A 26,342-nucleotide genomic window follows, 5' to 3' on the forward strand; every position below is an offset into this window, starting at 1 on the left:
ATTGCCCTGAATTAGTGTCAACCAGCATAATTAGCCCTGTTATGTAAGCATTCAATTCCTTACTAAGTCTGTGAACATAGCTTACCCTCCCCTCATGGGGATATTGTCAGTCTCTTCTAGCATTATCTCAGTCTTGTCTACAAATAAATGACTGAACATACCTCATTGCAGATTACCCTGCAAACCGTCCCCCCCCCCCCCAACTGAAGTTTTCTGGTACTCCTCACTCCTGTGTGGGAACAGCAGTGGATTTTAGTTACAACATGCTAAAATCATTTTCCTCTCAGCAGAAATAGTCATCACTTTTCTGCTAGAGTAAATAGTACAAACCGGTACCATTTAAAATAAACTTTTGATTGAAGATAATAAAAACTACAATTCTAACACCACATTCCCTTTACCCTCCCGAGAGAGACCCTAGTGCTTAGAGCCGGCAAAGAGAATGACTGGGTGGTGGAGTTACAGAGGGAGCAATATGGACAGCTCTGCTGTGTGCTCTCTTTGCCACTTCCTGTAGGGAAGGAGAATATCCCACAAGTAAAGGATGAATCCGTGGACTGGATACACCTTACAAGAGAAAAGTTGTATGCCCCGAATCAAAAAGAAAAAAAATTAAATTTCATTTCCATTTGATAAAAACAGATATATTATCTAGTAATTTGCGTAAAATTAAAGGACAGTAACACCTAGGGATTGTAATATAAAATCCAACATAGGGATATATAAAAGGATACTAATTAAAATGTATTAAAAAGATAGCCATTTTCATTCTGAAACAAAAGGGTACATTACTTGTCCATGGGTGAGCAAAACTCCCACAACTTGATCGGCAAGCAATTGTTCTCCCCTCTGCACAGAATCATGCTTTAAGAACCCAACAAAACTAATACATTGTAAAAAATAAAACTTAGATTTAAAAAAAAAAAAATTAAATTACACCAAAAACATTTAATTTAGCATAGTAGAACCTTAAAACATTTAATATTAAAGCAGGGGCCAGCAACCAACACCATGCAGGTTTCTCAGATTTTTTTTCTTTTAACAGGAGCTAAAGCTGCTATACCTTGAGGTGACATGATTATTGTTTCCATGCTTTGCACGTGCACTGAGCCTAGTACTATCACTTTCAGCTCGTCTTGCACAAGCCCTGGACACAGAGGAAACTAAAGAAGCAGCCTGACAGCAAACAAAATATTAAAGGGACCGAATACAAAACCCAAGCATTCCTTAATTTAGACAGATAGGACACACACACACTCCTTTAGCCGTAGCTCATTCAGTGCCTGGGTGTCTACTCAAATCATATGTATAAGAACCTCCAAGAAAGGGCACTCACAGGGCTTGACAGTAGAAAAAAAAAACAAATCTTTACTTCATATATTCATCATAGAACAAAGTAAGTTGACCTTTCGGCTATGCAAGTAGCCTCTCTCAAGACAATCAATATCGATAACAGCAGCAACACAGCGTTTCCTAACACCATAGCATGACATTATCATACACTGTATCATACACTGTCACGCTATGGTGTTAGGAAACGCTGTGTTGCTGCTGTTATCGATATTGATCGTCTTGAGAGAGGCTACTTGCATAGCCGAAACGTCAACTTAGATATATATAGAATATGAAGTTGTATTTTTAACAATTATTAGTTGTAAATATTGAAAGTGTAAAGTAATGGACAGCATCATGTTTGAATTAGTTTTCTATTCATCTATATTTGCGAATACAAAGCTGTATGGAATCCCTTTTAGACAGGCCTCTTATTGCCCGTTTTATATCTCATGAATTGTCTTCAGCAGGGGAAACACCAAAGGAGCAACTTAAGTTTAAATGTGGTGGTGCCCATTACTTTATAGAAACTCTAAAAAAAGTTTTTTTTGTTTTTTTTTTCATTGTACAGAGTTAAATTACAAGAAAATGGAACAAAAATAATCTTATACCGTTTAATATTTATGTTAAACTGTAAGAACATGCTACACAGTTTAGTCAAAGCAAAGATCAGCCTTAGAATATGTAGATGTGTTTTGTTTTTTTTACAATTGTTAAATACTGAAAAGTGTAAAGGTTTAAATTTCCGTAAAGTAATGGGTGCCGCGATGTTTGAACTAGATTTCTACAAAAAAGGCTATGGGGAATCCTTTAGAGACTATGCTATGTTCCGCACGGCCTTGTTTGTACAGTCTCTTATTGCCTATTTTATATCTGTCCCTAATGGTCTTTAGCAGGAAAGACAAGAAAGTATATAGTTTTATAAGTAAACCTCTAGTAATTACAAGATATTTCTGTCGAGTTATAGAAAATATCAGTCAAGTCTTAAATGTTTTTAAAACTAAATTAACATCCTTGTACTGCAATTTGGAAGAGCCAATCTTCTTTCTACAGAAAACACAAGTAGCCAAAGTTAGTATAAAGTACATAGCAGTTACTTGATCAAACCAATTAGAGAGACAGGCATATAGCAGAGTTAGCCTTAAAGGGACAGCAAAATCATATACATTCATCATTTAGACAGAGCATACAATTATACAACAACTTTCCAATGTACTTCCATCTCTTGTGTATTCTTTGCTGAAAGCTTTAACTAGGTAAGCTCAGCAGCAGAAAAGAACCTAGGTTCTAGCTGCGATTGGTGGATACATACACACATATACACAAACACCGATTGTCATTGGCTCACCAATGTGTTCAGTTTGAAACCAGTAGTGCATTGCTGCTCCTTCAACAAATGATACCAAGAGAATGAAGCACATTTAAAGGGACAGTCAACACCAGAATTATGTTTTAAAAAGATAGATAATCCCTCAATTACCAATTCCCCAGTTTTGCATAACCAACAGTTATAATTACACACATTTTACCTCTGTAATTACCTTGTATCTAAGCCTCAATAGACTGCCCCCTTAATAGAGTTCTTTTGACAGACTTGCATTTTAGCCAATCAGAGCTGACTCCATGGTAAATTCACGTGCATGAGCTCAATGTTATCTATATGAAACACGTGAACTAATGCCCTCTAGTGGTGAAAAACTATCAAAATGCATTTAGATTACAGGCGGCCTTCAAGGTCTAAGAAATTAGAATATGAACCTCCTATGTTTAGCTTTCAACTAAGAATACCAAGAGAACAAAGCAAAATTGGGGATAAAAGTAAATTGGAAAGTTGTTTAAAATTACATGCCCTATTTGAAACATGAGCTTTTTTTGGACTTGACTGTCCCTTTAATAGAAGTAAAATTGAAAGTTGCGTTTCATGCCCCTTTAAGAAGCAGGATAAATTCAAAGTTCTAAGAATTGGAAATTGCTCAATTTTCAGAGCAAACACATGAAAAGGGGACAAAATAAATATTGAAAAAATATAGCAATGTTGTTTCATTGTAAGTTATATATAAAAATCTCAAGGTGTTTACGGCCTTTTTAACTAAACATTTTAGATTTCAATCGCATACGGTTTAATATTCCTTTAAACACAGTTGCAGGCACGCTATTGATAAAATGACACGTGCTAACATTAACATGTAATTTTTCCACTATAATGGTCCTTTAAAGTTAAAAAGCAGAGGAAATTCAAGGCCAGGGGTCTAAGATCTGATATGGAATAAAGTCTACCACTTTAAACATTGACCATTTTTGCTTCTTCATACTGGGTTAAAATGGGTATGTAGGCTACAAAAAAAAAAAAAAAAAATGGAAGAAAGAATCAACCTGTTTTTGAGCTAAAATAGTTTGAAACAAAACCAAACCAATAATTGGAGTCAGATTGATAAATACACACGCGTGTATGTGTGTGTGTGCGCGCGTGTGTGTGTGTGCGTATGTGTGTGTGTGCGTATGTGTATGCGTGTATGTATGTGTGTGCATGTGCGTGCGTATGTGCGTGTATGTGCGTGTGAGTGTGCACATACACACACAGTGGTAAAGCACTCCAGGTATTAAGTCCGTCCGTGGTGCCCAGGGTGCACTTCAGCACACAATATATCATCAGAAAGAGAAGGCACTCACTGGGTCTTTTCCATGAAGAAATAAACTTTAATAAGTAACGGGTAACCCCGAAAACGTCACTTATTAATTTCTTCATGGACAAGACCCAGTGAGTGCCACTCTGAGTCTCTCTCTCCCAGTGAGTGCCACTCTGAGTGAGTGTCTCTCTCTCTTACTTTATTAGCCACTTTGTTTTATTTTCTAGGTCTCCTATGTTGAAAGATACCCAAGTAGGCTTAGGAGCTGCTGATTGGTGGCTGCACATATATGCTTCATCCGATGTGTTCAGCTAGCTCCCAGTACTGCAATGCTGCTTCTTAAACAAATGTATACCAAGAGAATGAAGCAAATTAGATAATACAAGTAAATCGGAAAGTTCTTTACAATTATATTCACTATCTGAATCACAAAGGAATTTTTTTCGGGGTTTCATGTCCCTTTTAGCGATTCTATTAGCGTAAAAGATCTAAAACAAATTATCTGAAGTTTTAACCCACAAATGCAAACCACTGATGAACTGTTGTTGAGCAATTCATAGCTTTACTTAGTATCTCACCAGAACGTCAGTGCAGATATCTTTGAGCTCAGTCTCAATTTTCTCTCTGTATTCTCGAGCCATTTGTTGTTTTTTCTCACATCCTTCTGTCTTCTGCTCAATACTAGAGACAACCCTCCAGGACGACCGACGGGCACCTACTACATTTTTATAGGCCACTGAAAGAAGATTCCGCTCTTCATTAGATAGTTCAGTTCCTTCCTCGGTAACTTGCTTCATGCAAGCTGCCATGTCATCGTATCTCTCAGCCTGCTCAGCCAACTTGGCTTTCTGAACCTGCTCATTTTTATCCATGGCTAGTTTTTCTGAAAAAGAAGAAAGTTTTATACGTAAAAATAAGTCTATAAAGCAGATTAGTATTACATGGTCAGGTGAACATTTTCTAAACCCATCAGTACAATATGAGAATTCTGCATAAGTGTCGATAATGCAAAAGAATACAGGCAAGAGTTGACAATTTCACAAGCCACTTTATATAGAGATATAAAATAAATTGGAAAACCATATAGATGCCCTATAATTTTGTCAAAAAGGAATTGAAAAGGGACACACATTGGAAGGTTTGTGAAACTGCTCCTTCAGACAGAAACAGCCCTTTGTAAAAAAATAATCCATCTTTGTTTTGTCAAATTTCTATTCATCACAGTTGAGAAAAATACGTTAATCCTATTCTTCCTCTACAAATCTACGTGCACAGAATGAACCCTTTACCTCTTAAAAGGGACACTGAACTCAATTTTTTTCTTTCATGATTCAGATAGAGCATGAAAATTTAAGCAATTTACTAATTTACTCCTATTATCAAATTTTCTTCATTCTCTTGGTATCTTTATTTGAAATATAAGACCCATTTTTGGTGAACAACCTGTGTTGTCCTTGCTGATTGGTGGCTAAATTCCTCCAATAAAAAGTGCTGTCCAGAGTTCTGAACAAAAAAAAAAAAAAAAACATGCTTAGATGCCTTTTTCAAATAAAGACAGCAAGAGAACAAAGACAAATTTATAATAGGAGTAAATTAGAAAGTTGTTTAACATTGCATGCTCTATCTGAATCACAAAAGAAAAAAAATTGGGTTTAGTGTCCCTTTAAGGGGAAACTAAATTAAAAATGTGCATAATCTTTTTATATGCACACTGGGACACCAGCTAGTTCTGAGTATGTGCATACGTGGACAGTATATGCATTTTGTGAGTGACTGATGGCTGTCATATGATACAGGGGGAGGGAATTCTTTTTTATTATGCATTTGTGAACTATGCAATTCCGTATTTAAAAAAGGGACAGTTTACTTGAAAATTGTTATCGTTTAAAAAGATAGATAATCCCTTTATTACCCATTCCCCAATTTTGCATAATCAGCACTTAATATTTTATCTCAGTGATTACATTGTATCTAAGCCTCTGCAGACTGACTGCTTATCTCAGTTCTTTTGACAGACTTGCATTGTTACTCAAATATCTCCACAGGAGTGAGCACAATGTTATCTAATGAGACATGAACTAGCACTGTCTAAAAATCTATCAAAATGCACTGAGATAAGAGGTGGCCTTCAACGGTTTAGAAATCAGTTTAAACCTACCTAGGTTAAGCTTTCAAAAAACATACCAAGAGAACAAAGCCAACGTGATAAAAGTAAATTGGAAAGTGGTTTAAATTGCTTGCCCTGAATCCTGCAAGTTTAATTGTTACTTGACTGTCACTTACATGGGTCCTTTAAAATGCCACGTTTCAAGAATTTCAATGAATAGAAGACTTGTTTGGGGCAGAATAGACCTGCACGAAGAGTGTGAGGAGGGAGGGTCAAGCAGTAAAATGAAAGTGAAACCTAAAATGTTATGGATTTTATGGAAACTAAATTGTTATTATGGGGATCATGATTTCCCCTTCCAATAAAGTACAGTAGAAAAGTTGTCCAAATATGAATGATTAGCCTATTAAACAGGAGACAGCCAATTATAAAATTATTGCGAGGTGAACCATGTATTTCTAATTGTATATAAACCAAATCATTAAAAGGAGACCTTCATCTGGTTGTAAATGTAACTAGCAAGAAAGTATTTAAAATCATAGTTGCATTGATTAGTTATTTAAATCAAATCAACCCTGGAGAGGGGAAAAAAAACAAAAACGAAAAAATGCTACAACCCAACATCTCAATATAAATTGTTCACATGTACATTAGGCAAAAGAACGAACATCAGTAGTGGTTTAGTACTGAACCTGCTCACATAACTATAAGATGTATTAAAGGAACACTAAAGTCAAAATTAAACTTTCATGAGTCAGAACATTTAGTTAAGAGATTTTCCAAATTACTCCCCATTATCAAGTTGTGCACTCTATATACACACTTTGAGGGACTGGATGGTACTGAGCATGGGCAAGAGTTCACAGCTGATGGATGCCACTTGGTTTTGCACAAAACTAAGAGTCTTGCACAAGACGATATTTGGCTCCGAAAAGACCTGTATACCAAAAATAGCCTCCTACAGTTAACAAAATTGTCAATTGCACACATCTACTGCTGGTTTCTGTCCTATAATAAATATCCACACAAAGTTCTTGCTACAGCAAAAGCCCCGAACATAGAATGCTGTTAAAGGGACAGTCTACCATAGAATTGTTATTGTTTTAAATGATAGATAATCCCTTTATTACCCATTCCCCAGTTTTGCATAACCAACACAGTTATATTAATATACTTTTTACCTCTGTGATAACCTTGTATCTAGGAACCTTCTTCCAGCCCCCTGATCACATGACTGACTGTTTATTATCTATTGTCTTAAATGTAGCATTGTGTTGTGCTAAATCTTAAATAACCCCCTGTGCCTGAACACAGTGTTATCTATATGGCCCACGTGTACTTGCTGTCTCTGTGTTGAAAAGAGATTTAAAAAGCATGTGATAAGAGGCAGCCCTTAAAGGCTTAGAAATTAGCATATGAGCCTACCTATGTTTAGTTTAAACTAAGAAAACCAAGAGAAAAAACATAATTTATGCTTACCTGATAAAATGTATTTCTCTTGTAGTGTATCCAGTCCACGGATCAACCATTACTTGTGGGATAGTCTCCTTCCCAACAGGAAGTTGCAAGAGGATCACCCACAGCAGAGCTGCTATATAGCTCCTCCCCTCACTGCCATATCCAGTCATTCGACCAAAACAAGACGAGAAAGGAGAAACCACAGGGTGCAGTGGTGACTGTAGTTTAATTAAAATTTAGACCTGCCTTAAAAAGGACAGGGCGGGCCGTGGACTGGATACACTACAAGAGAAATAAATTCATCAGGTAAGCATAAATTATGTTTTCTCTTGTTAAGTGTATCCAGTCCACGGATCATCCATTACTTGTGGGATACCAATACCAAAGCTAAAGTACACGGATGATGGGAGGGACAAGGCAGGAACCACTGCCTGTAGAACCTGTCTCCCAAAAACAGCCTCCGAAGAAGCAAAAAAGTGTAAAATTTTGAAAAGGTGTGAAGCGAAGACCAAGTCGCAGCCTTGCAAACCTGTTCAGAGGCCTCATTTTTAAAGGCCCAGGTGGAAGCCATAGCTCTAGTAGAATGAGCTGTAATCCTTTCAGGGGGCTGATGTCCAGCAGTCTCATAGGCTAAGCGTATTATGCTCCGAAGCCAAAAGGAGAGAGAGGTTGCCGAAGCTTTTTGACCTCTCCTCTGTCCAGAGTAAACGACAAACAGGGCAGATGTTTGACGAAAATCTTTAGTAGCCTGTAAGTAAAACTTCAAGGCACAGACTACGTCCAGATTATGCAGACGACGTTCCTTCTTTGAAGAAGGATTAGGACACAATGATGGAACAACAAATCTCTTGATTGATATTCCTGTAAGAAACCACCTTAGGTAAAAACCCAGGATTGGTACGCAGAACTACCTTGTCTGAATGAAAAATCAGATAAGGAGAATCACAATGTAAGGCAGATAACTCAGAGACTCTTCGAGCCGAGGAAATAGCCATCAAAAACAGAACTTTCCAAGATAAAAGTTTAATATCAATGGAATGAAGGGGTTCAAACGGAACTCCCTGAAGAAATTTAAGAACCAAGTTTAAGCTCCACGGGGGAGCAACAGTTTTAAACACAGGCTTAATCCTAACCAAAGCCTGACAAAATGCCCGGACGTCTGGAACTTCTGCCAGACGCTTGTGCAAAAGAATAGACAGAGCAGAGATCTGTCCTTTTAAAGAACTAGCTGATAAGCCTTTGTCCAAACCCTCTTGGAGAAAGGACAATATCCTAGGAATCCTAACCTTACTCCATGAGTAACTCTTGGATTCACACCAATAAAGATATTTACGCCATATCTTATGGTAGATTTTCCTGGTGACAGGCTTCCGAGCCTGTATTAAGGTATCAATGACTGACTCGGAGAAGCCACGCCTTGATAGAATCAAGCGTTCAATCTCCATGCAGTTAGTCTCAGAGAAATTAGATTTGGATGATTGAAAGGACCTTGTATTAGAAGGTCCTGCCTCAGAGGCAGAGTCCATTGTGGAAGAGATGACATGTCCACTAGGTCTGCATACCAGGTCCTGCGTGGTCACGCAGGCGCTATCAGAATCACTGATGCTCTCTCCTGTTTGATTTTGGCAATCAGTCGAGGGAGCAGAGGAAACGGTGGAAACACATAGGCCAGGTTGAAGAACCAAGGAGCTGCTAGAGCATCTATCAGCATTGCTCCCGGGTCCCTGGACCTGGATCCGTAACAAGGAAGCTTGGCATACTGGCGAGACGCCATGAGATCCAGTTCTGGTTTGACCCAACGATGGACCAGTTGAGCAAACCCCTCCAGATGGAGTTCCCACTCCCCCGGATGAAAAGTCTGACGACTTAGAAAATCCGCCTCCCAGTTCTCTACGCCTGGGATGTGGATCGCTGACAGGTGGCAAGAGTGAGACTCTGCCCAGCGAATTATCTTTGAGACTTCTAACATCGCTAGGGAACTCCTGGTTCCCCCTTGATGGTTGATGTAAGCCACAGTCGTGATGTTGTCCGACTGAAATCTGATGAACCTCAGTGTTGCTAACTGAGGCCAAGCTAGAAGAGCCTTGAATATTGCTCTTAACTCCAGAATATTTATTGGGAGGAGTTTCTCCTCCTGAGTCCACGATCCCTGAGCCTTCAGGGAGTTCCAGACTGCGCCCCAACCTAGAAGGCTGGTATCTGTTACAATCGTCCAATCTGGCCTGCGAAAGGTCATACCCTTGGACAGATGGACCCGAGAAAGCCACCAGAGAAGAGAATCTCTGGTCTCTTGATCCAGATTTAGTAGAGGGGACAAATCTGAGTAATCCCCATTCCACTGACTTAGCATGCATAATTGCAGCGGTCTGAGATGCAGGCGCGCAAATGGCACTATGTCCATTGCCGCTACCATTAAGCCGATTACTTCCATGCACTGAGCCACTGACGGGCGTGGAATGGAATGAAGGACACGGCAAGCATTTATAATTTTTGATAACCTGGACTCCGTCAGGTAAATTTTCATCTCTACAGAATCTATAAGAGTCTCTAGGAAGGAGACTCTTGTGAGTGGTGATAGAGAACTCTTTTCCACGTTCACTTCCCACCCATGCGACCTCAGAAATGCCAGAACTATCTCTGTATGAGACTTGGCAATTTGAAAGCTTGACGCCTGTATCAGGATGTCGTCTAGATACGGAGCCACCGCTATGCCTCGCGGTCTTAGAACCGCCAGAAGTGAGGCCAGAACCTTCGTAAAAATTCTCGGGGCAGTGACCAACCCGAAGGGAAGAGCAACAAATTGGTAATGCCTGTCTAGAAAGGCAAACCTTAGGAACCGATGATGATCTTTGTGAATCGGTATGTGAAGGTAGGCATCCTTTAAGTCCACTGTGGTCATGTACTGACCCTCTTGGATCATGGGTAGGATGGTCCGAATAGTTTCCATTTTGAATGATGGAACTGAGGAATTTGTTTAAGATCTTTAGATCCAAGATTGGTCTGAAGGTTCCCTCTTTCTTGGGAGCCACAAACAGATTTGAATAAAATCCCTGTCCTTGTTCCGTCCGCGGAACTGGATGGATCACTCCCATTACTAGGAGGTCTTGCACACAGCTTAGGAATGCCTCTTTATCTGGTTTGCTGATAACCTTGAAAGATGAAATCTCCCTTGTGGAGGAGAAGCTTTGAAGTCCATAAGATATCCCTGAGATATGATCTCCAACACCCAGGGATCCTGAACATCTCTTGCCCATGCCTGGGCGAAGAGAGAAAGTCTGCCCCCCACTAGATCAGTTTCCGGATAGGGGGCCGTTCCTTCATGCTGTCTTGGGGGCAGCAGGCTTTCTGGCCTGCTTGCCCTTGTTCCAGGACTGGTTAGGTTTCCAGGCCTGTCTGGAATGAGCAACAGTTTCCTCTTGTTTTGAAGCGGAGGAAGTGGATGCTGCTCCTGCCTTGAAATTTCGAAAGGCACGAAAATTAGACCGTTTGGCCTTTGATTTGGCCCTGTCCTGAGGAAGGGTATGACCCTTGCCTCCAGTAATGTCAGCAATAATTTCCTTCAAGCCAGGCCCGAATAAGGTCTGCCCCTTGAAAGGAATGTTGAGTAATTTAGACTTTGAAGTCACGTCAGCTGACCAGGATTTAAGCCATAGCGCCCTACGCGCCTGGATGGCGAATCCGGAATTCTTAGCTGTTAGTTTAGTCAAATGAACAATGGCATCAGAAACAAATGAGTTAGCTAGCTTAAGCGTTCTAAGCTTGTCAATTTCATTCAATGGAGCTGTCTGGATGGCCTCTTCCAGGGCCTCAAACCAGAATGCCGCCGCAGCAGTGACAGGCGCAATGCATGCAAGGGGCTGTAAAATAAAACCTTGTTGAATAAACATTTTCTTAAGGTAACCCTCCAATTTTTTATCCATTGGATCTGAAAAAGCACAACTGTCCTCAACCGGGATAGTGGTACGCTTTGCTTAAGTAGAAACTGCTCCCTCCACCTTAGGGACCGTCTGCCATAAGTCCCGTGTAGTGGCGTCTATTGGAAACATTTTTCTAAATATAGGAGGTGGGGAAAAGGGCACACCGGGTCTATCCCACTCCTTGCTAATAATTTCTGTAAGCCTTTTAGGTATAGGAAAAACGTCAGTACACACCGGCACCGCATAGTATCTATCTAGCCTACACAATTTCAATGGAATTGCAACTGTGTTACAGTCATTCAGAGCAGTTAATACCTCCCCAAGCAATACACGGAGGTTCTCAAGCTTAAATTTAAAATTAGAAATCTCTGAATCAGGTTTCCCCGAGTCAGAGATGTCACCCACAGACTGAAGCTCTCCGTCCTCATGTTCTGCATACTGTGACGCAGTATCAGACACGGCTCTAACAGCATTTGCGCGCTCTGTATCTCTCCTAACCCCAGAGCTATCGCGCTTGCCTCTTAATTCAGGCAATCTAGATAATACCTCTGACAGGGTATTATTCATGATTGCAGCCATGTCCTGCAAGGTAATCGCTATGGGCGTCCCTGATGTAATTGGCGCCATATTAGCGTGCGTCCCCTGAGCGGGAGGCGAAGGGTCTGACACGTGGGGAGAGTTAGTCGGCATAACTTCCCCCTCTACAGAACCCTCTGGTGATAATTCTTTTATAGATAAAGACTGATCTTTACTGTTTAAGGTGAAATCAATACATTTAGTACACATTCTCCTATGGGGCTCCACCATAGGATTTCAAACATAATGAACAAGAAGGTTCCTCTGTGTCAGACATGTTTAAACAGACTAGCAATGAGACTAGCTTAAAACACTTTAAAACAAGTTTACAAGCAATATAAAAAACGTTACTGCGCCTTTAAGAAACACAAATTTTCCTAAATTTTGAAATAACAGTGAAAAAAAATGCAGTTACACTAACGAAATTTAGTGTATGTAATAAGTTAGCAGAGCATTGCACCCACTTGCAAATGGATGATTAACCCCTTAATACCAAAAACGGAACAAATGACTAAAACGTTTTTTAAACAGTCACAACAACTGCCACAGCTCTACTGTGGCTTTTTACCTCCCTCAATACGACTTTTGAAGCCTTTTGAGCTCTTCAGAGAAGTCCTGGATCATGCAGGAAGAAGCTGGATGTCTGTCTAATTTTTGCTGTGCAAAAAAAACCGCTAAAATAGGCCCCTCCCACTCATATTACAACAGTGGGAAGCCTCAGGGAACTGTTTCTAGGCAAAATTCAAGCCAGCCATGTGGAAAAAAACTAGGCCCCAATAAGTTTTATCACCAAACATATGTAAAAAACGATTAAACATGCCAGCAAAGGTTTTAAAATACACTTTTATAAGAGTATGTATCTCTATTAATAAGCCTAATACCAGTCGCCATCACTGCATTTAAGGCTTTACTTACATTACTTCGGTATCAGCAGCATTTTCTAGCAAATTCCATCCCTAGAAAAATATTTTAACTGCACATACCTTATTGCAGGAAAACCTGCACGCTATTCCCCCTCTGAAGTTACCTCACTCCTCAGAATATGTGAGAACAGCAAAGGATCTTAGTTACTTCTGCTAAGATCATAGAAAAACGCAGGCAGATTCTTCTTCTAAATACTGCCTGAGATAAACAGTACACTCCGGTACCATTTAAAAATAACAAACTTTTGATTGAAGAAATAAACTAAGTATAAAACACCAGTCCTCTTACGACCTCCATCTTAGTTGAGAGTTGCAAGAGAATGACTGAATATGGCAGTGAGGGGAGGAGCTATATAGCAGCTCTGCTGTGGGTGATCCTCTTGCAACTTCCTGTTGGGAAGGAGAATATCCCACAAGTAATGGATGATCCGTGGACTGGATACACTTAAGAGAAAAAGCAAATTTGATGATAAAGGTAAAATTGGAAAGTTGATTAAAATTTAAAGTCCTATCTGAATAATGAAAATTTAATTTATACTAGACTGTCCCTTTAAGACAGTGTAGGACAAAATTTTCAAAATATAAGAGCCAGGTTTTTATTTCCAGGTAGGTAGGTAGAGATAGATATACATAGTGCTTTTATTTGGAGTGCTCAGTCACTCTAAAAAATGCAAAAGGGCCAGAAGTTATTTAATGGACTACAAATATCACCTGATAATTTCTGTGAAAAGTCTGTTATCTACTTGGTTATGGCTAGTTAGGAACAAATATAAAATGACAAGGTCCAGTGATATGAAGTCTGCATCATGACATCCAGAATCTCTAGGGTAGCTGAACACCTCGCTATGGTTACAGGTAGGGTACAGTCACACACACCAGCTAGGGTAGCTGAACACCTCGCTATGGTTACAGGTAGGGTACAGTCACACACACCAGCTAGGGTAGCTGAACACCTCGCTATGGTTACAGGTAGGGTACAGTCACACACACCGGAGGAAGAGGACAAAGTGACATGCTGTAAAGGGGAAGCACAGGATCATACAGAGTACAAGCAGTGCCCCAGGCACCTTACATGGTTACAATATAATAAAACCTTTAAACAGAATAGGAAAGATCCCTTGAGTCTTAAGAATCACCTTTAATACAGGGTATCAGTCTGATATTGTACTGTTTTACATTGTGACTTTACCGATTTATTTTTTCAGAAGTCATTTTGTTCAGCCCCATCAACCCGACTGAAATAAGGTAGGCCAGTTATTTGTTCCAATATTCTAAGTTTTACATTTGTTAAAGGGGTACGAATCTCAAATTATTTTTTTCCCACGATTCAATATTTAACAGTTTATTTCTGTTATCAAACCTGCTTTGCACTCATGGAATTCTTTGTTGAAAATATACCTAGGCAGGTAGCATACACATCTGTAGCACTACATGGCAGGAATAAGAACTGCCATCTAGCAAAACTGCTACCATACAGTACACTTGCACACTCCTGAGCTTACTGTCCTGCATTTCAACAAGGGATACCAAGAGAAAAGTAAATTGGAAAGTGGTTTAAAGTAGGGTTGCACCGATACCAGTATCGGTACCGGTACCAAGTATTTGCATGAGTACTTGTACTCGTGCAAATGCACCGATACTTAAACAGATACCTCCACTTCCTACCCATATGCTATCTTGTGGTGTTTTTTCAAACTGCATGTTCTCATTTCATTTTATACTGGAGTGGAGACTAAACTAAAAATTGTTTACTACTGTTCTGCCAATACAAATTGCTGTTATCTGTATTATTGTAGGAGAGATCACTGTACCTCGTTCAGACAAACCCCTGAAGTACTGGGCAGTTAATAAACAGATGTCCAGCTCTGGCTAAAATGGCCCAAAAATATCTTTCTGCCCCATGCAGTATGGTGGAAAGTGAAAGACTGTTCAACTTAGAGTCGAACCTCCATACAAATGTCAGATTGATGTTATATAACATCCATACAACCCAACTGCATCACCCCTTTAAATGTAATATTTTATTGTAATATTTTTTCATTTATAAACATGTTCACTGAACTTTGACAAATAAAACTTATTTCATTATGTATTTTGAATTACAGCCCTTTATAATTATAAAGAAGGAATCTTAAATAATTAGTCTGTATTGTGCTTGGTAAACTGTCACAGGACAAAAAAAAAAAAAAAAGTATCGGTAATTGGTATCGGCGAGTATTTGAAAACAAGTATCAGTACTTGTACTCGGTCATAAAAAAATGGTATCGGTGCAACCCTAGTTTAAAGTTACATGCTATATAGCAGATTCATTAAATAATTAAGAATTTGGGTTTCATGTTCCTTTAATTTGAAATTTCCAGTTCCATTAAAGGGATATGAAACCCAATTTTTTTCTTTCATGATTCAGATAGAAAGTCGCTTAAAATTGCATGCTCTAATTTACTCCTATTAATCTTTCTTTGTTCTCTTGGTATCTATTTGAAAAGCAGGAAAGTAAGTTTAGGAGCTGGCCCATTTTTGGTTCAGCACCTGGGTATAACTTGCTGATAGATGGCAAGATTTAGCCACCAATCAAGCAAGCGCCAGAAAGTTGCTTAAAATTGCATGCTCTCTCTGAATCATGAAAGGGAAAGTTTAATTTCCCTTTAAGGCAATAGTACAGACAACCACACAGCACGGCGGTCAACTGTTGGCAGTCAACTCTTTTTGGAACTTTTATTCTTCTGAAAGTGCAATATTATTGTGTTTCACTTACACAAAAACAAAACCGTTTCCGAAAAGAACTGAATGGCAGGAGCATTGTTCCGTATGCGGCAGTGAACAAAACTGCTAAATGCACGATTACTCACTATCTTACACACCTGCAAAATAGCAATATGGGGGGCTGCATGTGGCCTAATACCTCTCATGCCTTTAGTTTTTATGTGGAGACTATGTCCCAAGCATAGTGGGAGGATATCAGCAAAAACATCCACAAAAAAAACTGAATTGTACTCACTCAACTTTGCCTTTTCCATACATTAAAAAAAATTAAAAATAAATAGATGTTCCGTTCTGAAAGGTTACTAAATTTGTTTTGGTGCCACAAACTTTTAAATCTCCTTGTAGAGTCTGAAGTTTGATTGTTTTGTTCACACATAGATGTGTGCTGAATAAACCAACGTTTTCACTGCAAGTTGTCTGTAGCAGCCAGAGAGCAATAGATATCTAGGGATTAGTTTACACAAACGTGCATTTCTTGTTAGTTATCAGTAGCATAGCCCATTGTTCTAATGCTTGCAAAAGTTATTTAGGTGATTTTGTTAAAAAGGAACAGAAGACATCTTGCAATTTTAACATAAGTCATTGGGAACATTAAAGGACCAGTCAACACTGTAGATTTGCATAAACAAATGCAAGATAAGACAATGCAAAAACACTTAGCTTAGTCTGAACTTCAAATGAGTAGTAGATTTTTTTCTGACAGTTTTAAAGTTGTCTTTTTCCACTCCCCCTATACCATGTGACAGTCGTTAGCCAATCACAAATGCATACACGTACCATGTGACAGTCGTTAGCCATTCACAAATGCATACACACTTATTCTTGCACATGCTCAGTAGAAGCTGGTGAGCCAAAAAGTTTAAATATAAAAAGACTTACTTAATGGAATTGGAAAGTTGTTTAAAATGGCATGCTCTATCTGAATGAAAGTTTAATTTTGATTGAGTGTCCCTTTAAAATGGGACAGTCTTCACTAAAATTGATATTGTTTAAAAAGATAGATAATGCCTTTACTACGCATTCCCCAGCTTTGCACAACCAACATTGATATATTAACATGCTTTATAACATTTAAACCTCTAAATTTCTGCCCGTTTCTAAGCCACTATAGACAGCCTCTTAATCACATGCTTTTTTATTTGCTTTTCACGACAGGAGACTGCTAGTTCATGTGAGCCATATAGTTAAAATTGTGTTAACACCCGAGGAGTTATTTAAGAGTTAGCACAACACAGTACTAAATGCAAGTCAATAGATAAATAAAAAGTCATGTGATCAGGGGGCTGTCAGAATATGCTTAGATACAAGGTAATCACAGGAGGTAAAAAAGTATATTAATAGAACTTATGCAAAACCGGGGAATGGGCAATAAAGGGATAATCTATCTTTTAAAACCAATAATTCTATTGTAGACTGTCCATTTAAAGAGGTTGCAATATTAAACAGCTTTCAAATTACTTTGTCCTCTTGTATCCTTTGTTGTAGGTAGGCTCAGAGGCCGCAGCACACTATTGGGAGCTAGCTGGTGATTGGTGGCTTCACATATGCCTTGTCTCAAATGGTGTGTCCAGCTAGCTCCCTCTAGTGTGTTGCTGCTGAGCTTACCTAAATTTACTTAGGACGTTATACAGTACACTATTTTTCTTTGCATAAATGCCATATACAGTTTAAAAAAAAAAAAAAAAAAATAGGTTTTGCTTATTTTTTAAATAACATTGCTCTGATTTTGAGACTCCTAACCAAGCCCCAAAGTTTTAGGAGAATACAGAGGTATACCTACTCCAGCTTGCTCCCGTTTGTGTAAAGAGTCTTTTCATATGCAGAGGAAGGGGGGGGGGGGGGGTTATTTCCCACTTGAAGTAGGTGTCCTAGCTACCTTTTTAACAGAGCTAAAGTAAGTTTTTAAACTGGATTTTTATATCAATATCTGTGCATAGTACTCTATATAGAAGTGTCTATTACATGAAGTTATATGAAAATTGGTGTTTACTGTCCCTTTAACAAAAGGATGTCAAAACAGTAAAGCAAAGTTAAAGTTGTTTAAAATGTCAAGCTATGTATGGATCATGACAGTTTACTTTTAACTTTAGACCCTTCAGGAAATACTTAAAGGGCCATTATAAAAAAAGAAAAAAAAAGAAAAAATTACGCATCCAAGTGGTGCTCGGATCAGTGCCATTTTTGGCCTGAGCAGAATTTCTTCTGTGTGTTTAACCCCTTTGGGGTGTGTGTGAACATGCTGTAGTCTAGGGGTCGACAGTCTTAAAATTACAGGCTGTGACAATGAACATGCAATTTTTTTTTTTTTTAATATATAATATAATAGCCCTTCAAATTCTGAGGCATTTGAAAACTGGAGATGCAAACAGTACTTTAAATATCAGATTGGCAATTTCAGTTCTATTCAGTTTTTAAAAGTAATTAACAGTTCAAGACATATTACAAGAATCACATATACATTTTAATTCTAAATTTGGAATGGTTTTAAACATTAAAAAGGGACAGTTACATTAAAATTAAACTTAGATTGGATAGAAATGCTTCTATGCAAAACCGAAATGCATCCACATGGATTCCAAAAGAGTAATCCTAGGTAAGCTCAATAGTGTATGTGTCTGGCCCTTTTGCAGCAGTGTTAGTTTAAAGCAATGCTATACATAGTTACAAGCACTGCTGCCATAGACTTCTATAGACACGTGCACACTCATAAGTTCCTATCAGCCAGCCTTGGTTTAGTCTTCAACAAAGTATAACAAGAGAACAAAGCAAATTTTATAGAAGTAAATTGTAAAGTGGTTTAAACTTTAATGATTCAGATCATGCAATTTTGAATTTACGGTCGCCTTACGTTTATGCCACCTTTCCATTTGTATTCCAGGGTGTTTTAGTTGGAATACCAACGTATCCAGTACTAAAGCATACAAGTCATTATAAAAACAGATGTCACTTTGGAACACTAGTTTACTCCATGTATGTTAATTATCCTAGTAATTAAAGGGACCCTAAAACCAATTTTTTTTTCTTTCGTGATTCAGATAGAGCAGGCAATTTCAAGTAACTTTCTAATTTACTCCTATTATCAATTTCTTTGTTCTCTTGCTATCTTTATTTGAAAAGGTATCTAAGCTAAGGAGCCAGCCAATTTTTGGTTCAGTACCGGACAGCATTTGTTTATTGGTGTGTGAATTTATCCAATCAGCAAGAACAACCCAGGTGAACCCAGGAGAAGAAATCTCTACGACCGATAACAGAGAACCTATGAAATAGATCCCGTAGAAGGAGACCATGGTATTCAAATAGGCAATACTCTCTTCACATCCCTCTGACATTCACTGCACTCTGAGAGGAAAACCAGGCTCCAGCCTGCTGCGAAGCGCATATCAACGAAGAATCTAGCACAAACTTACTTCACCACCTCCACGGGAGGCAAAGTTTGTAAAACTGAATTGTGGGTGTGGTGAGGGGTGTATTTATAGGCATTTTGAGGTTTGGGAAACTTTGCCCCTCATGGTAGGAATGTATATCCCATACGTCACTAGCTCATGGACTCTTGCTAATTACATGAAAGAAAATGGGCCGGCATCTAAACTTACATTCTTGCTTTTCAAATAAAGATACCTAAAAAACATAAGATGACAAGCTTTTGGAAGAATGTTTTCCTTTTTCAAGTCTGAAGCAAAACTGATCAATTTGATGGATTTTACAGATTATATCTTAGAGCATAGGATGGCTAAAAAGACAAAGTATATAATGTGTGTTTTACATCCAATGCAGGAAAATTAATGTATATTGCAGGAATAGTCTAGAAAGTTGCATTATCTGAATAATGAAAGGTTTAATTTAGACAATTCCTTTAACATACATACAATCTCAATATATCAGTCTTGTTACAGAGTCTTAACATACTACATAGTAACTGCTTGAATAAGAGCACAATCTTATATACATTTGTCCCTAATTGGACACAAATATTTTGTTGTTGAAATGAATAAAACTGATCATGGGGCATTTAAAGGGATACCAAACCTATTTTTTTCCTTTCATGGTTCAGATAGAGTGCGCAATTTTAAGCAAATTTCTAATTTACTCCTTTTATCAACTTTTCTTCATTCTCTTGGAATCTTAATTTGAAAAGCAGAAATGAAAGCTTAGGAGCTGGCCCATTTTTGGTTCAGCACCTGGGTCTGCTTGCTGATTGGTGGCTAAATGTACCCACCAATCAGCAAGTGCTATCCAGCTGCTGAACAAAACAAATATGGGACTGCTGCTAAGCTTACATTCCTTTTTCAAATAAAGATACCAAGAGAACAAAGAAATTGATAATAGTAATAGTAAATTAGAAAGTTGCTTAAAATTGGATGCTCTATCTGAATCATGAAAGAAACATTTCAGGTTTAGTATCCCTTTAAAGGGACATTAAACAAGAAAAATTGAATTTTAAGTAGAGTAAGCCGCAAGCTTTGGAAACAATTGTATATAGACAAGGGCAGATTTGCCATTGTGCAGATGGACACGGTTCAGATGTAGTGAACCGGTCAGTCCAAGACAAAAAATTGCAGGGTGCTTTTGCTCCACATATTTATTGTCACCCCTGTGCTCGAGCACCAATTGCAGGGCTTGTCAATCATGCCGGTCGGCAACTAACTTTTAATCTAGTGCTTTTTCTTTGCTCCCATTTATGAACGCAAGTTGCTTGACTCTAAACAAATAAAACAGGTGCTATGATGCACATGTGCTTAAGAAATCCAAATGAGTGAGAGAAAAAAATAGTTATGTGCATGTAAGCAAGCCAAATTTTTTTTACTGGTCACTCGAAGCAAAAATGCACACTTACACAGTTCACATCTCATTTGCTCTTGCACTGTACAGCAGTGTTTTTCAACCGCTGTCCTCAAGTACCCCCCAACAGGCCAAGTTCTCATTATAGCTAAACCAGTACACAGGTGAAGTAATCAGCTGATCAGTAACACCATGGCTACTAACCTGCTGCTCGCCCATAAGCTGATTATTTCACCTGTGCACTGGTTCAGCTATAATGAAATCTTCTTGCTTATCACATGCAGCCACAAGGGGAACCTAGGTGGCGCCTTACAGTGACCACAGATAGTGGTGTAACTGGAAATGTCAAATTGCTAGATAGATATAAAAGTTAAAGGTGATAAATGTATGACTAGCAGTCTTGTTTTAATGTTACCCATTAAATAATATTTCTCTGAGACTGCCATACTATTATCAGAGTGCCAACAGATTCCGCAGTGCTATAAACATGGGTCTAATAGGCAAGGTGACAATATTGAGACAAATGGATAGAGAGCCCTGCCAAGAGTTGCACCACTGTAAATCAGCTCTCATGGAAGTTATCTACAAAGAAGCTGGGCTCATTGGCTTACATGCTAAGAGGGTTCAAGGGGATGACTAAAGGATGAGAGGAACTAAAATAAGAAATTAGTGTATATTCTATGCATCCCTGAACAGCAGAGTCTTTAAGGAATACTCAAAAGTTTTAAAACTAGGGGATTAATTGAGCCAGGCAGAAAGTTCCACAAGATAGGGGCCAATCTGGAGAAGTCTTGTGGACGAGAATGTGAAGAGGTGAGGTCATAATCAGAGCGAAGGGGACGGGAGGGAGATATCTTGAGATGAGGTCAGAGATATGGGGGGGGGGGGGGGAGGAGGAGAAGACAGTGTTCTTGAGAGCCTTGAATATCAGTCACAATTTTGTGTTTTATTCTGGAGGTTAGAGGAAGCCAGTGAAGGGATGGTGTAGCTGACGAGGAACGTCGTATAGGAGGTATTTAGTATGGATTGTAAGGGAGATGCAATAGTAAAGGCGTGAAATTATGAGAGTGAATTAGTCTTAGTTGTGTCTTGTGTGAGGAAGTGGCAAATTTTGGAGAGGTTTTAAAAGTGAAGGCAGCAGGAGTTTGCCGATGACTGGATGTGAGGAGTAAAAGATCAAGTGTGACCCCAAGACATCAGGCATGTCTGGTTGGGGTAGTGAAATTATAAACACTTAACGAAAGTTAAGTGGGGGTAGAGATTTTGGAAGAAGTGGGGGAAAAAAAACAACAACTCAGTTTTGGAGAGATGTGCTTAAGGTAGTGAGAGGACATATTAGAAAGACAGTGACACAAGTTAGTAAGGAAGGGAAGGGGATAGGTTTTGTGCAAAGGTGCAGATTTGGGTATCAGCAGCATACAAATGATATTTAAGCCCATGGGACTTTATTAAGGAACCTAAGGCTGATGTATAAATTAAGAGACCTGCTGCTCGCCCATAAGCCGATTATTTTCACCTGTGCACTGGTTCAGCTATACCCCTGATACCCCAACAGAAAGTGGTAAAGGCTCCGGTTAAAGGAAAATTGGAAAGTTGTTTAAAATTACATGCCCTATCTGAATCATGAAAGTTTTTTTGGACTTGACTGTCCCTTTAAGGATTGGAGTTTTTGGAGCAAGAAAGGGTGGTCAAAAAGACCAAAGGCTGCAGACAAATAAGGATTAAAAAGGGAAAGCTTACACCAATTTTCAAATAACTGCACTACTATAAAGAATAATATGCACAGATACTGATATAAAAATACAGTATAAAACCGTATGTAAAGGAAAAAAAAAATTTTTTTTTTTAGCTCTGTTTAAAAGGTTACTGGAACACCCACTGCAAGTGTGGAATATCAGACCCGCCCCCTCCCTTTGCATATGAAAAGACTTTACATAAACATAAGCAAGCTGGAGTAGGTATACGTCGGTATTCTAAAACTTTGAGGCTTGGTTAGGAGTCTGAAAATCAGAGCAATGTTATTTAAAAATAAGCAAAAACTATACATTTAAAAAACAAAACAAACCGACTATGGGCTATATAAATGGATCATCTACCAAACATTTATGCAAAAAACTAAACCAAAACAAAAAACGGGTGTATAATTTCCCTTTAACAGAGAAAGTTGCTTTTGATTTGGCTGTCATTAGTAACCTTAATGATTGTTTATGTGGAGTGTTGAGGGCGAAATCAGGTGATATGTTTGATGGATCAAGGGAAGATTGAGGATAGGCGTTATTAGTGCATGTTTAAAGGGATGATCAGCGCTGCGGAATCTGTTGGCGCTCTACAAAAATAAAATAATAATACTAATACTACTAATAATAATGTGGGGTAGTAGACTTAGCGCTAGTGGGTACACCTACGGCTCTCTTCAGTGGGTCTCCTAGTAGACCTAGTGGATTAAAATCTTGTGTGTCGGTAAAGTGAGCGCCTAGATACAAGGCTGAGGTGAAATGGTAAAGTTTAGATACTTGTTTATTCTGTTAACTCTATAAACATTAAATTCCAATGGAAATAGTTAAAAATTTCAATTATAAAATCATGGATAAATTAATTAGCATGCCGATAAATACAAAGAACATATTTATAAAAAGAATGTGAATAAAATTGGAATATAAAAAACAAAAAAAAAATTACTGTCAATATATTTTCCTGGGGGATGAGCCCTTAGTGGTGGCGGCGTATAAGATGCAAATTGATCCATGATTTTACCATTGAAATTGTTTTTAACTGTATTTCCATTGAAACGTAATGTTTATAGAATTAACAGAATAAATGATTATCTAAACTTTACCATTTCACCTCAGCCTTGTATCTAGGCGCTCACTTCACCGACACATAAGATTTTAAAGGGATGAGGGAAATACCAGTGCTGAGGGAGAGATTAAAAATGTGTGAGGATTGGAGTAAAAGTAGGAGAGGAGGGCAGTAGTTGTGAGAGAATGGGATCAAGGGGACAGGTAATGAGGTGAGGTATAAGCAGAACATTCTTCCTCAGTAGCAGGGGCAAAGGAGATACATCTATGGCTTTGTGGGTTTTGGACATCAGGAAACAGTTGAGGGGGTTGGAGACTGGTAGTATGTGGAGAGTATGTATTATTTAATGCCCCATTAAATAATATAACAAGTAAAATATAAGTTATGGGATGATTCTGCATTTGTTGAATAGCACAATTCTGTTGGCTCTACTGTATTAGATTTGTTAAGACAGTCTACTGTAATTTCTCACCTTGAATATTTCCAATGATCTATTTTACCTGCTGGGATGTATTACATTGTTTACAGATAGCTTTTTTTACCTTTATTTTGTAAACAGCTGCTTTTTAACAATTGTATCCCTGCCTTTACTGAAAATGTCAATACTTAAAGGACTGTTAAACTCCCATTTTCAATAAAAGTTAATAAAATGCAAACATTATTGCAATATACATGATATTTTGCTGTAAAATACATCTTAACATTGGTACTTGTTCCAATTTCTCCCAGGGAAGCTTGGGTTAATACCTTTAGCTAATTTATCTGTGAGATTTTGTTTACCCCTTCATACCTCACATTCTCTGTACTTATTTGCTTTTTTAATCACTAGATGCCATTAGGACATTCCATACCGTCTAAACAGCGCTGGACTTTGAGGTTAGGACGGCATGAAACGTCCTAAACCTGGGGTGGCATGCTTAGCATTGTAGGTAGTCCACCATGATCCAGTCTCGGCCTTGACATCACGTGACCCCCATCGATTATCGAATGATTTTGTGTTTAAACCCTTAGAACATGCTTATTCATTTTACATGCATATTTTTCTGAGATTATATATATATATTTTTTTTTTGTCCGTTTTTATTTTTGAATTGCAAGCTTTATCTGAATCAACCTAATTTTAACTTTAACAGCCCTTTAAACACAAGCTGGTATAACAAGCCATTAGCAAGACCCTTAAAAAGGGACATTGTACGCTAGTTTTCTCTTTGCATAAATGTTTTGTAGAGGATCCATTTATATAGCCCATCTGGGAGTGTTATTGTAAAATGTTATGGTTTTGCTTATTTTTTAACATTTTTGCTGATTTTCAGACTTCTAACCAAGCCACAAAGTTTTAGATGTATACTGATGTCTAGACTCCTTGTTGTGTAATAGGCCCTTTCACTGGGTGTCCCAGCCTAACCTCAATAACAACGCTAAACTGGGAGCTTCTTAGTAAGTTTAAAGAAAAGGTTTTTTTGCTTTATTTCTAGATCAGTATCTGTGCATATTCTTGTCAATTACATGCAGTTATATGAAATGTGGTGTATACTGTCCCTTTAAAAAGGGAAAAGAAACCCAAAATGTTTCTCATGATTTCGATAGAATAAAATTTCAAATAAATGTACTTCTGTTAAAGAGACACTAAACCCAATTTTTTTCTTTTATGATTCAGATAGAGCATGAGATTTTAATCAACTTTCTAATTTACTCCTATTATCAATTTTTTTCCGTTCTCTTGCTATCTTTATTTTAAAAGCAGGAGTGTATATCTTAGCAGCCAGCCCATTTTAGGTTCAGCACCATGACAGTGCTTGCTTATTGGAGGCTTACATTTACCCACCAATAAGCAAGCATAACCCAGGTTCTCAACCAAAAATAGGCTGGCTCCTATGCATCACATTCCTGCTTTTTAAATAAAGATAGCAAGAGAACGAAGAAATTAATAGGAGTAAATTAGAAAGTTGCTTAAAATTGCATGCTCTCAATCATGAAAGAAAGAAAAAAATGGGTTTAGTGTCCCTTTAACTCGCTTAATTCTCTTGGTATCCTTTGTTGAAGCAGCAGCAATGCACTACTGGGAGTTAGCTAAATGCATTGGGTGAACCAATAACGTGAAGCAGGTATGTGCAGTCTCTAATCAGCAGCTCCTGAGTCTACCTATGTATCCTTTTCAAGAAAAGATACCAAGAGAAAAAAAAACAAAACTAAAATTATATAATTGTAAAAATAGTAAAGTTGAAAAACATAAAAATAAAAAAAAAAAAAGTGTTTCACATCCATTTAATTTTCAGAGTTAAAAAGGGAAAAATTAAAAAAAAAGGGCAGTCTACTTGAAAACTTTTACCGTTTAAAAAGATAATCCCTTTATTACCCATTTCCCAGTTTTGCATAACCAATACTGTAATATCAATATACTATTTACCTCCATGGATGAACTATCTAATAGTAAGCCTCTGCAAATGTACCCCCTTATTGCAGTGCTTTTTACATACTTGCATTTTAACCAATTAGTGCTGGTTCTTGTATAACCATTCTCCACAGGAGTGAGCACAATGGTATCTCTATGGCACATATGAACTAGCACTGGCTGTGAAAAGCTAATAAAATGCACAAATACGATAAGAGGCAACCTGCAGGGACTTAGAAACAGGTAGAGATTTAGAGGTTATAAAATACATTAAAGGGACATTGTAGACTAGATTTTTCTTTGCATGTTTTGTAGATTATCCATTTATATAGCCCACCTGGGGATGTTTTTGTAAAAATGTATAGTTTTGCTTATTTTCTTTAAAACATTGTGCTGATTTTCAGATTCCTAACTAAGCCCCAAAGTGTTAGAAGCAATTTGTTGTTTGTATACATCTGTATATAATGGGTCTTTTCATATGCAGGGAATGGTCTTGCTCTCAGACCCTTTCAGTGGGTGTTCCAGCCTAACCTCATCAACAGTGCTAAATTGTGAGCTAAGTTTTTAAAAAATTGCATACTGGATTTTTATATCAGTGTCTATTGCATGCAGTTAAATGAATATTGATGTATACTGTCTTTAATATAAGAATGCTGGCAGTGAAAAATT

General features: G+C 38.0%; 1 protein-coding gene across 2 annotated transcripts in view; it reads right to left on the reverse strand.

Annotated features, from left to right (window-relative positions):
• Window positions 1-26,342, reverse strand: part of YWHAZ (tyrosine 3-monooxygenase/tryptophan 5-monooxygenase activation protein zeta) — a 50,890-nt gene that overhangs the window by 18,843 nt on the left and 5,705 nt on the right. For both annotated transcript variants that reach the window (XM_053715254.1, XM_053715253.1), the window contains exon 2: window positions 4,538-4,842. In XM_053715254.1, coding sequence (XP_053571229.1) covers window positions 4,538-4,831 — 294 coding nt within the window. In that variant the 5' untranslated portion in view covers window positions 4,832-4,842. The remainder of the gene's footprint in view (window positions 1-4,537; window positions 4,843-26,342) is intronic.

The sequence above is a fragment of the Bombina bombina genome, chromosome 5 (genome assembly GCF_027579735.1).
Source record: "Bombina bombina isolate aBomBom1 chromosome 5, aBomBom1.pri, whole genome shotgun sequence".
Taxonomy (NCBI): Eukaryota; Metazoa; Chordata; class Amphibia; order Anura; family Bombinatoridae; genus Bombina; species Bombina bombina.